The 15355-nt window shown below is 60.4% G+C and overlaps 1 protein-coding gene across 4 annotated transcripts in view; it reads left to right on the top strand.

Annotated features, from left to right (window-relative positions):
• PTPRF (protein tyrosine phosphatase receptor type F) overlaps window positions 1-15355 on the top strand; it is an 86616-nt gene that overhangs the window by 55132 nt on the left and 16129 nt on the right. For 2 of the 4 annotated variants that reach the window (XM_059374433.1, XM_059374436.1), the window contains exons 9-21: window positions 1378-1959; window positions 2198-2334; window positions 2799-2943; window positions 6591-6896; window positions 7503-7696; window positions 10551-10577; window positions 11844-11961; window positions 12041-12619; window positions 13257-13354; window positions 13537-13790; window positions 13887-13980; window positions 14567-14782; window positions 15100-15254. In XM_059374433.1, the coding sequence (XP_059230416.1) occupies window positions 1378-1959; window positions 2198-2334; window positions 2799-2943; window positions 6591-6896; window positions 7503-7696; window positions 10551-10577; window positions 11844-11961; window positions 12041-12619; window positions 13257-13354; window positions 13537-13790; window positions 13887-13980; window positions 14567-14782; window positions 15100-15254 (2905 nt within the window). The remainder of the gene's footprint in view (window positions 1-1377; window positions 1960-2197; window positions 2335-2798; window positions 2944-6590; window positions 6897-7502; window positions 7697-10550; window positions 10578-11843; window positions 11962-12040; window positions 12620-13256; window positions 13355-13536; window positions 13791-13886; window positions 13981-14566; window positions 14783-15099; window positions 15255-15355) is intronic. The other 2 variants (XM_059374434.1, XM_059374437.1) reach the window with 1 other exon arrangement.

Raw genomic sequence — 15355 nt, forward strand, 5'->3', positions numbered from 1 at the left:
GCTTGGGGTCGAGGGGTCACTGTCCTCTCCTGGGTGCCCCCTGGAGTCCCACCGGCCCTCAGTGGCAGAGAGAGGGGTTTCTCTGATTTTTGGTGTTCGTAATAATAGCCAACAGGTACTGAGGTCCTGGGGGCAGTTACTGTGGTGGCAAGCACAGATCACCCTGTTCATTCTGTGTTACCCTGGGAGGTAGGCATTCTTGTTCCCCTTGTACAGAGGAGGAAACTGAGGCACAGGGTCATGTGGGAGTGAATGACAGAGCAGGGACTTGGACCCTGATGCCGCAGCACGGCCCCCTAGCCACCACACGCCACACCCTCAGGCTCACCAGCCCCCTGACAAGGATGCGGTGAAAGAGTAGCCAAGGAGACGTGGGCTCTCTGCCTGAGCCCTTGGGACGGGCACGCACACCCCTCCAGACTCACTGCTTCCACTCCCCCCTCAGAGCCATCCTCTGTTCTGCAGCTAGAATGGTCTCTTGAAAATATAAAGCAGGATCTCACCCCTCTGAAAGAAACGGCCCTCCAGTGACTTCACATTACTTTTAGGGTTAAAACCGGAATCCTCACGTACCTGGCTCGGCTTAGTTCCGCCTGGCTTGGCTTAGTTCTGTGCACCCTCTCCATGCTGGTCCTCTTCCTGCCCAGGTCTCGGCTCTGTGAGGCCTTCATGGGTTTTCTCTGGCTCAGCACCCTCTCTCCACTGGCCTTTCATGTCCCAGAGTCATGATTATGGACTCGGCGCTTTCCACTTGCCCTAGAACGTAAACTCCACGAGAGCAGGGCTGTGACCCAGCTGTGTGACCCTGTGTCCTCAGCCCCAGTGCAGTGCCCAACACCCAGTAGGCACTTGGTAATTATTTGTTGAGTGGTTGGCTGTAGATCTGGGACTGCTCCATGTTCCATCTGAGCCAACTCATAGGGGTGTTGGGTCAGCAGCCTCATCACTCTTTCTAAAATCCAGGCTGTTCTTTTGGGCACCTCTCTCACAGGCACCAGCCCCAGTTACAGGTGAGTGGCCACAGGTGAGCATAGGCAACCCCCAGAGGCAGACCTGCACCTTCCAGACTGTGTGCCTCCCACCTGCACGAGACGTGGTCAGGCCACACCACCTCTGGGTCTGTTGTTGGGTGTGGAGGGATTCCAGTGAGTTCTGGAAACAGTGCAGGCAGACACTAGATGACTGAAGGCCCCTGGGCGCACTGGCAAGTGTCACCCTTCTCCGCTAGGTGGGGCCCCTAGAGGTCACCTTGAGCTTTCCAGGCCATTCTTCAAGGTGGACTACAGGGGTTGACCACACTCTGGATAATACCAAAGGCAGGGTTGGTTTCTGGGGTCATGACCTCAGGCAGCTCTGAGCCTCCCACTTTGTTCCTAGCTCTGCCGAAACCTCCGATTGACCTTGTGGTGACAGAGACCACCGCCACCAGTGTCACCCTGACCTGGGACTCTGGGAACTCGGAGCCTGTGTCCTACTACGGCATCCAGTACCGCGCGGCAGGCACAGAGGGGCCCTTCCAGGAGGTGGACGGCGTGGCCACCACCCGCTACAGCATCGGTGGCCTCAGCCCCTTCTCAGAGTACGCCTTCCGCGTGCTGGCGGTGAACAGCATTGGCCGGGGACCGCCCAGCGAGGCAGTGCGGGCCCGCACGGGGGAGCAGGCGCCCTCCAGCCCCCCACGCCGAGTGCAGGCCCGCATGCTGAGCGCCAGCACCATGCTGGTACAGTGGGAGCCACCCGAGGAGCCCAACGGCCTGGTGCGGGGCTACCGCGTCTACTACACCCCTGACTCCCGCCGCCCGCTGAGCGCCTGGCACAAGCACAACACAGATGCGGGGCTCCTCACCACCGTGGGCAGCCTGCTGCCTGGTATCACCTACAGCCTGCGCGTGCTGGCCTTCACTGCTGTGGGCGACGGCCCCCCCAGCCCCACCATCCAGGTCAAGACACAGCAGGGAGGTAGGCGTGGGCAGCACGCCAGCTGGGCATCAGCAGCGGGGGCCGGGGAGGTCAAGCCTGTGGCAGGGGCCCCTGCCCTCCAGCCAGGGATCTGGGGGCCTGCGTTCCACATGTGTGTGGTCGCTGGGGATGCAGTACAGGGGTCCAGGGGCGTCTTCCCCTGCCTCCTTTCTCTGGGCACCCCTGCCATTGAGGGGAACAGGTGAGGCTCACAGCGCGTGGCATGGGGGTGTTGCAGTGCCTGCCCAACCGGCGGACTTCCAGGCAGAGGCAGAATCGGATACCAGGATCCAGCTGTCATGGCTGCTGCCCCCGCAGGAGCGGATCGTCAAGTATGAGCTGGTATACTGGGCAGCAGACGATGAAGGCCAGCAGGTGAGTGCTGGGTGGGGACAAGAGAGGGAGGAGGGCTGCTCTGTCCATGGGGGGCTCACGCACACCGGCTTTCTGGATTCTCCAGTTATACGGACACAGGACCCCTGCCTCCTCCCTGGGGCCCTGGGGCTCACGTGGCCCATATGATCCACAGTCTTTGTCACGCCTGTGCTGGGGGCAGGGTCCCCAGGTCTGTCCTTGGGTCTCTTGGGGCCTGTGGCTTACGTGGCAATGGCAGGGCCCTCAAATTCCCCACCAGAGGCCCTTGTATCAGGCGTTCATGGTCGTGTAGTCGGTGAGGTATCTGTGGCATGGGCTGCGCCAAATCCCCTGTGTGGTCCAGGTGGCCTTGTGACCTGGAGCCACAGTGGGTCCAGAGGGGTCAGCTACAGCCCGTGCTGGGTAACAGCATCTGAGGGACCTTTGGGGTCCGAGCAGTCAGTGAGTGCTCCCTGCTCTTCCAGCACAAGGTGACCTTCGACCCCACCTCCTCCTACACTCTAGAGGACCTGAAGCCTGACACACTGTACCACTTCCAGCTGGCTGCCCGTTCCGAGATGGGGGTGGGCGTCTTCACCCCCACCATTGAGGCCCGCACAGCACAGTCCAGTAAGTGTCTCCAGAGGCCACTGCCTGCTACAGCTGGGCTGGGACACAGACACACACAGGCTTCCCCCTTGACCAGGGGGGTGGTCTGGTCTGCTGGGCCCCGGACCAGACTCCGGTCTGGGCTCTGGGTCTGGACCCTGAGAGAGGGACAGGTAAGTTCCCGCCAGTCTGCATCCAGGCAGCTGCTGCCCGCGCTTCTCCCCACCCGACTTCTGCCCCTCCCCACCCCCGGCCCCTATCCCCGCCAGCCAGGTAAGTTCTGTGTCTGTGACTCATCCACCTCCCGCCGCGCCCCCCCCCCATCTGCGCTGGTCACACTAGCTGACTGGGCCATTCGCAGTGGTAGGACGGCCACGCTGGCCACGTCTCGGACACGTCCCCGCTTTGGCAGTTGTCCTCCCTCTCCATATCCCCACATCTCATCTCCCTTATCACCTGCATTCCCTGCCTCATGACCACCATGAGAGGAGCATGTGAGCTCGTCATCTTACGCTGAGCCAGCCACACGTAGGGACATGTCTGTGAGAATGAGCCTGTGTGACTGAGAATGTCTACGTGCCTGCCTTGGGACCACACAGCCTTCCGTGCGGGAGACAGTCTGCGAGACCGTTTGCGTGACAGCCTGCAGCTCTGACCATGTTGACCATGGTCTTTTATACCTGAGACGAATGCTGTGAGGCCGTGTGGGCCCCGTCTGACCACGTGGCTGTGCTATACCTGTAGGAGCACGTGTCTGGTGTGCCCCAGTGACTGAATGGCCATGAGGCTCCATGTCTTCACAGTGGGGGCCACAGATGTGTGGCTGGATAGGACCAGGGCACTGAGACAGGTAGCACATGTGACAGGCTTCAACACAGCAATGTCTGTGAGGCGGCTCAGGTGACATGGGACTGTGTGTGAATGTGCCAGTGATGTCGGGTGGCCACGTGTGACCTTGTGTGGACGGATTCATCCTACCAGCACCTGCGGGGGCCCTTGCACAGCGCGGCATGACAGCATGACCCGGACATGGCCTCTGCCTGCAGGGATGCTCATCTGGTGGGGCATATAGGTGTTAGACCTGCAATTACCCAAATGAGCTTTTAATTACATTCGTGTGAACTGCTGTGGAGGAGACAGACAGTGGAGCGGTGACGGGATGGGAGCTTCATCTGGTCTGAGGGGGCCGAGTGACATGGGCCCCAGGCAGGAGGTCAGCAGGTGCAAAGGCCCTAAAAGGGGAAGGCACTTAGCTGAGGTCAGGGACGAGCAGGGGGCCAGCATGGCTGAAGCAGCTGGCCAGCTGCTGACCGAGAATGCCCAGGACAGCCCAGCAGCGTGCCAGATACTGTGTAGGAGACCGTACAGCCATCTAAGCAGAAGATAGCAACTCGGACACAGTGGTGGTGGTGGTGGTGGTGGGTTAGAGAGCCATCTGGGGGTGCCAGCTGCCCAGGACTAGGTGATGGACTGGCTTTGGGATGCTTAGGGCAAGGGGCACGTCAGGCGAATTCTGTGCTTCTGGTGTATAGACCTGGGAAGAGGGTAGGAAGTGGGACCGAACCAGGCACCCCAGCCAGGGAGGCCTTATGCCATGCGAGTGGCGATGCTGGGCTAGAGGTGGGGGACCTGCGGGGGATGACCAGAGACAGTAGGAAATCCCGAAGAGGAAAGTGTCTCAGAGATTGGAAGAAGAGGGTTCAAAGGAGCATTCCAAGTGCTGCTGCTGAGCCCTCAAGTCCAGAGGAACACAGGAGCGACTGACCACTGCACTGGGTACCGGGAGGAGAGGGGTCCTGGGGCGAGGGTTGTGAGGACAGCTGGAGGGAGGGAACCACTGCAGCTGGAGGAGGGGTGCTGTAGGCCCGAGCATGGGATATGTCTTTTATTTATTTATTTATTTATTTATAAAGATTTTATTTATTTATTTATTTGACAGACAGAGATCACAAGGAGGCAGAGAGACAGGCAGAGAGAGAGGAGGAAGCAGCCTCCCTGCTGAGCAGAGAGCCCAATGCGGGGCTTGATCCCAGGACCCTGGGATCCTGAACTGAGCCAAAGACAAAGGCTTTAACCCACTGAGCCACCCAGGTGCCTCGCATCTATCTTTTAAAGTAGGAAAATTTGAGCATTAAGTGTTATTAGGAATGACTCCATACTGAGAAGTCGAAAATTCGGGAAAGAGAATTTTGGGGAGAAAGAGAAATTTGGGAAAGAGAATTTTGGAGACTCGGGACTTGGGGGAAGGGGAAGGAGCGTGGAGAGAAGAGTGCCGCCTAAGACAGGCAGGGCACGCCTCCCTCCTCGTGGGAAGCAGGGGTGGGAAGCAGGGGTGGCTCAGGGAGACTGCATTTGTTTGGTGGGTTTGGTAAAGATGAAGGGAGCTGCCGGTGGGAGGCTTCGGATTTCTCTGCAAAGTGGGAGAGGGTTGTGTGCTGAGAGCTGGAGGTTAGCAGAGCGTGGAGGAGGTTGAAAGCGTTCTGTGTACAGTGGCGGAGGGAGCTGGGCAGAGAACAGAGGCCGCAGACTGCAGGCAAGGCCCAGATGAGGCCACTGGGGACGTGCTCATAGGATCCCAGCCTTCCAGGGCAGGCACCATTTTTCTACCTGCCCCAGGGCCAGCTTCAAGAGGGCCGAGGATTGGGTCCAGGGTTTGGCACAGGCTGAACAGGAGGTGGGAGAAGTAGGTGAGGGAGTTGGGGGTATGTGGAGTGTTGAGGTGCAGGACCTCAGGGTCAAAGCCCAATACCAAGGGCAGTAAGGATGGCAGGTCCATGGCCTGTGGTCCAGGGTTGGGGTGAAGAGCCAGCACAGTTCTGGGACCTTGAGCAGCCACACTGGGACAAGGTGAGGGTCTGCAAGGGCATGTTGGAGGCCACAGTTTGGGGAGTAGGGCCATTCTGAGTTACGGCAATACCTAGAGTGTGGCCACAGCAGTGCAGGAGCAGGGAAAGCCCTGGGGACGAGGGGAGGGAGACTGCTGAAGTGCCCGGGGCAGAGGGTTGGGGCAGAGGAAGCCACATAATAGCACCAGGCTCCTCCGTGTGGATAAGACCTGGGAAATGGGGGGCGGAGGGTGCATAGACCTGCCTCCTAACCGTGAGTGAGAGCACCTCCACGGGGTGCGTTTTCTCCAGATTAGCCTGGGCCATTGGCCTCTTTCCTATCTGGCCTCTAGTCTCTGTGGCTGCTTGTGGCTCAGGCACAGGCACGCTGTCCAAGTAGGCCCAGGTCACGACGACCTTGTGCCAGAAGAGTCACTGGGGCTGCTAGTCCTGCCAGGGGCCACGGGCACAGCAGCAGGAGTCATGGCCCACGCCTATGTGTATTTGGCAGGGTGTGTGTTTTATGCGAGACAGCGTACGTGTGGGAGAGACCTTGTGTGTGTGTGAGGTGCTGTTAGAGCCCCATATGTGTGAAAGACACCATATGTATGTGTGGGAGACACTCTGTGTGTGTGTGTGTGTGTGTGTGTGTAGCCTGTGGTCCAGAGCGAGCTGGGCTGTCTGGCAGCAGTGGTGGCAGTCTGCCTAGGAGGGGCCCTGGGATAGCCATTCTGCATTCAGGGAGTAGCCTGCCTGGGTGAGTGTCCCATCCTCTGTGACCAGTCACCGTGCCTGCGACCCCCACCCTCCATCTGCCTGCTTCCCCCCATTTGTCTTCCCCAGCCCCCTCTGCCCCTCCCCAGAAGGTGACCTGTGTGAGCATGGGCTCCACCACAGTCCGGGTAAGTTGGGTCCCGCCACCGGCCGCCAGCCGCAACGGCGTCATCACCCAGTACTCAGTGGCCTACGAGGCAGTGGACGGCGAGGACCGAGGGCGGCATGTGGTGGACAGCATCAGTCGCGAGCACTCCAGCTGGGACCTGGTGGGCCTGGAGAAGTGGACGGAGTACCGGGTGTGGGTGCGGGCGCACACAGACGTGGGCCCCGGCCCGGAGAGCAGCCCGGTGCTAGTGCGCACAGATGAGGACGGTAGGCGGCCGCGCCAAGGGGGTGGGTGGGGGGAGGGGAGACAGCCCTCCCAGATACCACCCACCTTGCATCCCCAGGGCCTTTGCCTCACAAAAGCCGGGAAGGCCTTCCCAGTAAAGGCTGAAGAGCCCACACTGGGGAACTGTAACTAACTGATGGGCTAGCCTGGGCCCAGATCCCTGCCTTCAGGGTGAGCTCCGAGGCAGCTGGAGCCTGGCAAGGCTAAGACAGAAGGAGCAGCCCCGCTTCAGATTTAGGAGGTAGAGACTGGGAAGATGGGTGCAAGAGACACTCTGAGTAGAATCAAAAGACTCCGTCTTGGCCAGACATTGGAGTGATGGGGGTGCCCAGGAGAAGTTGGGATGGCTTGTGCTGACTTTAGGGTGGTCTGGTGCCTAACCCCTACCCTACTCCCCCGCCAACTGAGGTAGCTCAGGGCCTGAGGGGTGGGCAGGCCTGCCTTCTCGGCAGGGATAGTCTAGAGAAACTCTATCAGAGCCTTCCCAGGGCCGTGGAGTGCAAAGGCAAGGCCCTGGAGTGTGCTGTGCCCCCCTGAACCGAGGTCCATACCCCCAGGCCTGACTGTCTTCTCTTCCCGGTCCCCAGTGCCCAGTGGGCCACCACGGAAGGTGGAGGTGGGGCCACTGAATTCCACTGCTGTACACGTCTCCTGGAAGCTGCCTGTCCCCAGTAAGCAGCACGGCCAGATCCGTGGCTACCAGGTCACCTATGTGCGGCTAGAGAACGGCGAGCCCCGTGGCCCACCCATCATCCAGGACGTCATGCTGGCGGAGGCCCAGGTGCGCCGCTGGGAGGTGGCGGGGTGGGAAGGTGGACAAGGCCAGCATGCCTCTCTGCGTCTGTGGAGCCCAGGTTTGCCCCCTCCCCTGCCTGCCTTCAGAGGACTCGGACACCGAGATGTCCTGCTGTGTGTCAGGTTCCGATGGTGCTCAGACCAGGAAGTTAGGGCTGGGTTCCAGGAACACTCCCTCTTCCGTCTTGGGTTTGCCTGAGCTATGCCAGCCCCATCTGCCCTGGTGACTGTCCCAGCGTGGCAGTCAACCTCTGTGGCTCAGATACCAGCATTGGCAGTCAGGAGCACAGACCCCCACTTCCATTGTCTGCTCCTGCCCAGGCTTCAGCACCCCCAAGCCCTGCTTTGTGTTTTGCAGGAAGCATGTTCACTATCAGTTAGGCTGGGATTTAAGATTTGCCTTCCTCCTCAACTGTGCTGGGCTAGGTGACTGTTCCTCTCCCGGCCAGGGCAGGGACAACAGTCCTGCCACCATCTGCCCCCACTCAGCCTTTGGCCGTGGCAGATTTTTGTGAATGGCTGAGCTGGGGTGTTGCTCTGGGCCTGGAAGCCAGGCTTATGTCTTCCTCCGTGCACTTCTGTTCTCCAGGGGATAATGATTTCTCCTGTGAGCTTGGGGGGAAGGTCCCTCAGGGTATCCCGAGTGCTGGTTTGCTATTCCGGGAAAGAATCTGGATATTGGGAGGTGATGTGAATGGCCCAGAACTTCCCAGATAGTCAGTGGCTGAGCTCAGAGAAGAAACCCAGGCTCTGGACTCCTGGAAAGAGCGGTAATAGCTATGGCAAGTTTTCACCCCAGATATTCTGCCGACGAGTCCTGACACTGGGTGTGATGTGCTTTCAGGGTCTCCCAGCAAGAATTGGGACCCTGGGAGGGGATCCACAGTGGGCAGCATTGAGCCAGTCCTGGGAAAAGGAGCCCAGATTCTTTTCAGAGCCCATGTGCCCTCCCTGTTCTGCTTTCCCCCCCCTCTGGGCCGGGCCCACAGGTGCAGGAAAAGACCCCGTGTTCTCCATGCTGTGCTCAGGGTAGGCTAAGCACTTGGGCAAAATTCCTCTCTGGCCGGAGGGTGTTCTCCTCCTCCTCTCAGCCTGCCCAAAGAGAACAGGGGTGGAGGAGGCAGACATGTGCCCCCGCCTGCATTCCTGGGGCAGGTTGGGGGCTCCTCCTGGAGTCTCCACAGACACACCCACCCAGAAACATCCCGGGAATGGGCTCCCTCCAGCCCCTCCCATCCTTGGGGGCCAGCGGCACAGCTGCAGCCAGTGGGGTTCAGAGCCTCCCTTTCAGGTGCCCCCTTCTGGTTCCAAGTGGTTGGAAGGGAGCTGGGCCACAGGAGAAGGGACGCTGTCCTTGGGGCCTCAGACGTGCCATGACAGCAGGCAGATGTGAGCCCAGGCTCCAGGAAAGCCAACGGAACCTGGAGGACCTCGTTCCCAGCCTGGCCACAGGGCCTAGCTGTCCCCTGACCACTGTGTCAAAGAAACTACGGCCTGTCCTCCTTCACCCAGCTTATCTGGTCAGCTAAGGGACCCCTGTCAGTTCTGGAAGCACCATCATGTCCCCCTCGAGTGTGCAGCCAGACCTGTCACCTTTTACGTCTGTCTCCCTCTCGGGTGTAGCTGCTGCTTACAGCGTGCTTTTCCTTCCTCTCTCTGGAGGCCTCTTCTCGCCGCTCCTTCCCACTGTTCCACTCTGTCCTCTCTCCCTCCATTTTGCTTCATCCACTTTATATCTTTCCTTCTCTCTCACTTTGCCTCTGACACAAGAGAGGTGTTCCTGTGAGGACCTTCATGCCCAGGCCTGGCTTGGACAGTGAGCGTCTTACCCCTCATCCCCAAGACAAGGGACCTAGAGTGGAGATGGGTGCAACCACATCCTTGAAAGTGGCCACAGCCAGTAGGGATCCACGGATGGCCTCCTGCCATATTCTGTCCCATGTTCCTTGCAAGACCTTTCCAGCAGAGCTTCCCAGAACAGGGAGAATTGGGGTCCACAGGCAGAGGCCAGACCAGCACTTTGAGGGTGGTTGGGCCAGAGGACCTCATGGTACTTCTAGCCTGGGAGGGCCATCTCCTTGTGCTGTGCTGGACACTGGCCAACTTCAGCCCTCCAGTGCCACAGGACCACAGAAAGGACACCTCACTCCCTCTGTCCAACTAGTGCACCTACACGCACTGTGGCCTAAGGAAGAGCGTACTAGGAAACAGCAACATTGCCAGCCCTGAAGTATACCTTCCCACTGCAGTGAGATCTCAGGCACCCCCAGGAACGAACAGCAGCCTTCCCTGTACCTATGTCCCCACAGGGGAAGGGCCCAGGCTCCAAGCTTGGCATTCACACTCTCAACATCTTGCTGGCCAGCCTGCCCCTAGCCTCCTGGCCCCGGTGCAGCTCTCACCGTTCTTGGGATACGCTCCTGCCGGGGCCAGCTGTGTAATCTGTCTCCCAACTGGGAGATTTTAGAAAGTGAAAAGAGAATAATCATACCATGACAACAGGCATAGGCCAGGACTGCCCAGGCCAGACTCTCGCAGGCCCCATGTCTGGCAGCCTCTCCCTCAAAGCACCTGTACGTGGCACTCTCTGCTCCCTGCATGTCCTGGAGCTGGGAGCCCTCCCCCATCAGGCTAGGTGCCCTCCTGGTCTCCCTCCCCTCCTCAGTCCTGGCAAACAGCATGGGCTGCTGGGATCTGCGGATGGGGAGTGGGCCTGAGGTGCTACCCCAGTGGGCAGGCCCTTTGGATGCCCCCACCCTCCCTCTGCCCTGCCAGGGCCAGGCCCGCTCCAGGCAGAGTCCTTCACATCCTGTCTCCCTTTCTCTCCCTCCCGCGGTCAGTGGCGGCCAGAGGAGTCCGAGGACTATGTAAGTAACAGGTGTGCGAGCGCGGGCGAGACCTGGGTCAGGCTGGGCTCATGGGATGCTCCCCTCCACCGCCTTCCCCTCCCAGCCTGAGCCGCCGAGATCCACAGGGCACCAGCCACATCCAGAGAAAATTGGCGTTTAGACTCAGGCGGCGAGCTGAGCAGCGATTGGCGTTTCCTCTAATCCTCACTTCTCGCCTGTCGAGCAGCAATTTCAGGCCAGTGTTTGTGATCGACCAGGGCTTGGCCCCTGCTCTGGCCAGAGGGGGATGGAGTTAAATCCGATCCTGATCATTAGGCCTTATTGATCCCGGGAATGAAAAATCACCGGCTCCGGGGCCCAGGCTGGGAGGGAAACCCGGGGAGCCGGTTTCGGCATTGGTGCGTTCTGGAGCCCCAGCCCTGGGACACTCTCCAGCTGGGGCAGGAGGGTCTCTGCAAGGAGCCGGGGGTGGCTGCAGTGGCCCTCCCTGAGACTCAGAGCTGGAGGTGTGCCAGGGTTGGTGGTGACAGCTCTGTTCCCACTGCACGGTGGTCCCCTCCCTTCTTCCCACTCCCCACTCTGTGTGGCGTGGCTTGGCCTCCTGTGGGGTTTCTCCGCATGTCTGGAAATGATGCCTCGGCTGGAGATGGGCATAGGCAGGGCCTGCCAAGGCTGGGAGACGCTGCCTTGGCTGACTTCGTGGGCATCACCCGGGACAGTGGGGACGTAATGTTCCCCATGGGGTGGAGACGGTTTCCCATCCTCGTCTTTCCTCCCTGTCACACGAGGTGTCATGAGGCCTCCGGTGTTCACAGAGCCCATTCCCACATGAAGTCGGGTGGGGCCCTGGCCTGGTTCTGCAGGATAGTACCTGGGCCCATTTCATCTTGCTTGTGGGTATGGGTGTGGGTGTGGATGGGTGTGGGTGTGTGTGTGTGCCGAGAGCCGTGCAAGTGCTATGTGCGTGCAAAGCTCTTTGCTGTGTGTCCTCTGTGCACAGACCTCGTGATGTGGCATTTGTGGTACCGTGGAGTAGAGGAATGGGGTAGCCTTCTGTTCTTACCTGAAAGGAAGGGGGAGCTGTGTGCTCCAGGTGTGCAGCTCCTGGGATGGGTGGGGTCCTTCCAGGCCCACATCCCACCTGCCTGCCCCGCATCCAGTGGGGCACAGAGTCTGTGTGCCTCAGAGCCTCCCTGCCAGCTGAGGTCCCGGGGCGCCTGGCACCGTCTGGTCTCCTTGCTCCTCGTTCCTCGGTGATGGCAATGGGCCCCTCCTCCTCCTTAGGAAACCACCATCAGCGGCCTAACCCCAGAGACCACCTACTCCATTACCGTCGCCGCCTACACCACCAAGGGGGATGGTGCCCGCAGCAAGCCCAAGATCGTCACAACGACTGGGGCAGGTGAGCAAGGGATCAGGGATGGAGCCAAGGGTGGGGCGGCTGGGCAGGCAGCACCGGAGCCCAGCGCGTGGTTGTTCAGTCCCAGGACGGCCCACCATGATGGTCAGCACCACGGCCATGAACACGGCGCTGCTGCAGTGGCAGCCCCCCAAGGAGCTCCCCGGAGAACTGCTGGGCTACCGGTTGCGGTACCGCCGGGCCGACGAGGCGGAGCCCAACATCATGGATTTCGGCAAGGACAAACAGCACTTCACAGTCACTGGCCTGCACAAGGGAGCCACCTACATTTTCCAGCTGGCCGCTAAGAACCGGGCTGGCCTGGGTGAGGAGTTCGAGAAGGAGATCACGACACCCGAGGATGTGCCTAGTGGCTTCCCCCAAAACCTGCGTGTGATAGGGCTGACCACCTCCACCACGGAGCTGACCTGGGACCCCCCAGTGCTGGCGGAGAGGAATGGGCGCATCACCAACTACTCAGTGGTGTTCCGTGACATCAACAGCCAGCAGGAGCTGCAGAACTTTACCGCCGACACCCGCCTCACACTCTCCGGCCTCAAGCCGGACACCACTTACGACATCAGGGTCCGCGCATGGACCAGCAAAGGCGCCGGCCCACTCAGCCCCAGCATCCAGTCCCGGACCATGCCCGTGGAGCAAGGTGTGTGCTGCGGGCATGTGGCCGCGCCTGGGGAACTCTGCTCTCCTTGACCCACTGCCCTCTGGCGACTGTGATCCACCAGCCTCTGCTGTGTGACCCTCCAGTCTCTCATAACCGTGACTACTAACCTCTAGCCAACAGGCGCCACGTTCTCAGTGTGCCACCCTTGATCTCTGCTCTCCTTGACCTACTGACCTCTGCTGTGTGACTCCAATCTCTCGTGACCTTGACCCACTGATCTCTTTTGACTGCGTCACCATTCTTGGGTGCGGGACACTAATCTCTCGGGGTCGTGGCCCACTGACTTGTAATGAACGCGCTCCACTGTGCTTTGGTGTGGGGTCCCGTGCTGCTCGCGACCAAATCCAGTGACATCTGGTCACTGACAGCACCTCTGGAGATCCCGACCACGGGTCCTGTGGCATCTGCCCGGCTCGGTATTCACTGTGAAGAGGAGTTTGGGCGGAGAGCTGAGTGGTGTGATTGGAAGCTGGCTAGGAGTGGGGTACCTGGCCTCTGCAGCCATTCCTGACCCCCATCCCTGACCGGCATCTCCTCCTAGCAGGGAATCCTTTGCCCCAGCCTGGTTACACAGATGGAGCTGACTCCCCTCCCCACCCCCCATTGTGTTCCACAGTTTTTGCCAAGAACTTCCGCGTGGCCGCTGCAATGAAGACATCTGTGCTGCTCAGCTGGGAGGTCCCCGACTCCTACAAGTCGGCTGTCCCCTTCAAGGTGGGTGAGGCTGTTGCCAGCCAAGCCTAGCACACACGCAGGCCTGCCGTAGGCCGTCCCTCTAGTCCCACGTGTGGGCGTTGGTGACACAGCTTCCTGGCTGGGCGTGCACACCTGCTCGGCCTATGGGCCTGTGATGGGGAGGCTCATCTCCGTGCACTGCCTGTCCCTGTCCCCACCAGATTCTGTACAACGGGCAGAGCGTGGAAGTGGACGGGCACTCCATGCGGAAACTGATCGCAGACCTGCAGCCCAACACAGAGTACTCCTTCGTGCTTATGAACCGTGGCAACAGCGCGGGGGGTCTGCAGCACCTCGTGTCCATCCGCACCGCCCCGGACCTGCTGCCACACAAGCCGCTTCCCGCCTCCGCCTACATAGAGGACGGCCGCTTCACCCTCTCCATGCCGCAAGTGCAGGATAGCTCCCTCATCAGGTGCGCAAGGGAGGCAAGGCTGGGGCTGGGTGGGCCCAGGGGCCCGGGGCCCATGCAGGCGTGATGACCACCCCAATTCCCACTCTGCCCACCCAGGTGGTTCTACATCGTGGTGGTGCCCATCGACCGCGTGGGCGGGAGCGTGCTGGCCCCAAGATGGACCACACCCGAGGAGCTTGAGCTGGATGAGGTGCCTGGGCGGACAGGGCACCCCTCGTGATGGTCCCCATCATGCCGGTTGGCTGTGGCCCCGGTGACACCCCCAAATTGGAATCCCTCTTTGGCTGCTCTGGCTGGCAGCTTGAGCCTCTATACGACTCTGAAGCGGCCCCCTGGGAGTTCTCAGAAAGCTCCTGGGAGGCTGACAGAGACTCCCTGGAGGGTTTGGCTGAGGATCCCCCAGGATGGGAAGAAGCAGGGAACGCTCTGCGGGTCTATAGACATGAGGCAGTCTTGGGGGGCTGGAGTAGAACTCTCCGCATACCGGGACTCCCCGTCCTCCTCTGGCAGAGGTATGGAGCCAGCCCTGTCTGGTTAGGGTGAGGAGTATGGTGACTTGGAGGCCCTCCTCTGGCTGGGGTAACTGGAGGAGTGGGGGGCAGGGAGTGGCATCGGTGTGTGGTGTTATTCTGCAAGGATAGTGGGCCAGGCCAGGCTTGAGCCCCTTATACAGAAGGTGAACCTTGACCTCAGTCCTGGGGGAAAGACTCTGAGGCCACAGGCTCAGGGGCACATGGTCTGAGGTCAGGCATGACTCCCGTGCTCTGCTCTGTCAGCTTCTAGAGGCCATCGAGCAGGGCGGTGGGGAGCGGCGACGTCGGCGTCAGGCAGAGCGGCTGAAGCCCTACGTGGCTGCTCAGGTGGATGTGCTCCCCGAGACCTTTACCCTGGGGGATAAGAAGAGCTACCAGGGCTTCTACAACCGGCCCCTGTCTCCCGACCTGAGCTATCAGTGCTTCGTGCTTGCCTCCCTGAAGGAACCCATGGACCAGGTCAGCCTTAGCCACCTGGGCTCTCTACACCCTGAGAGTGGGCCAGACTCAAACACTGTGAGATCCCAGACCTAGGGCTGCCCCAAACACTCTGGACCTACACTAGGTTATCTCAAAAGCCATCAGACTCGAGGACCCAGGAGGCCAGACCTGACCTAGCCTTGGGGACTCAGTCAGCTGGCCAGGCTTAGGTCAGCCGCTCGGGATCCAACCCAGTATAGCCCAGCCCTAGAGCCCTTCCTCCAGGTTGGGTGGGCAGAGGGTGGGGGAACTCACACTGAGCTCATGACCCCTGCTTTTCCTCTGCTGGGCCACAGAAGCGCTATGCCTCCAGCCCCTATTCCGATGAGATCGTGGTCCAGGTGACGCCAGCCCAGCAGCAGGAGGAGCCTGAGATGCTGTGGGTGACAGGCCCCGTCCTGGCAGTCATCCTCATCATCCTCATTGTCATCGCCATCCTCCTGTTCAAGAGGTGAGTGCTACACTCAGGGCTGCAGGGGACAGCCACCTGCCCCTGGACTCGGAGGGCCTTCCTGGCATGGGTCATGCAGGTACAGGGCAGCCCCGCTCCTG

Source organism: Mustela nigripes, chromosome 14 (assembly GCF_022355385.1).
Source record: "Mustela nigripes isolate SB6536 chromosome 14, MUSNIG.SB6536, whole genome shotgun sequence".
In the NCBI taxonomy this organism is placed as follows: domain Eukaryota; kingdom Metazoa; phylum Chordata; class Mammalia; order Carnivora; family Mustelidae; genus Mustela; species Mustela nigripes.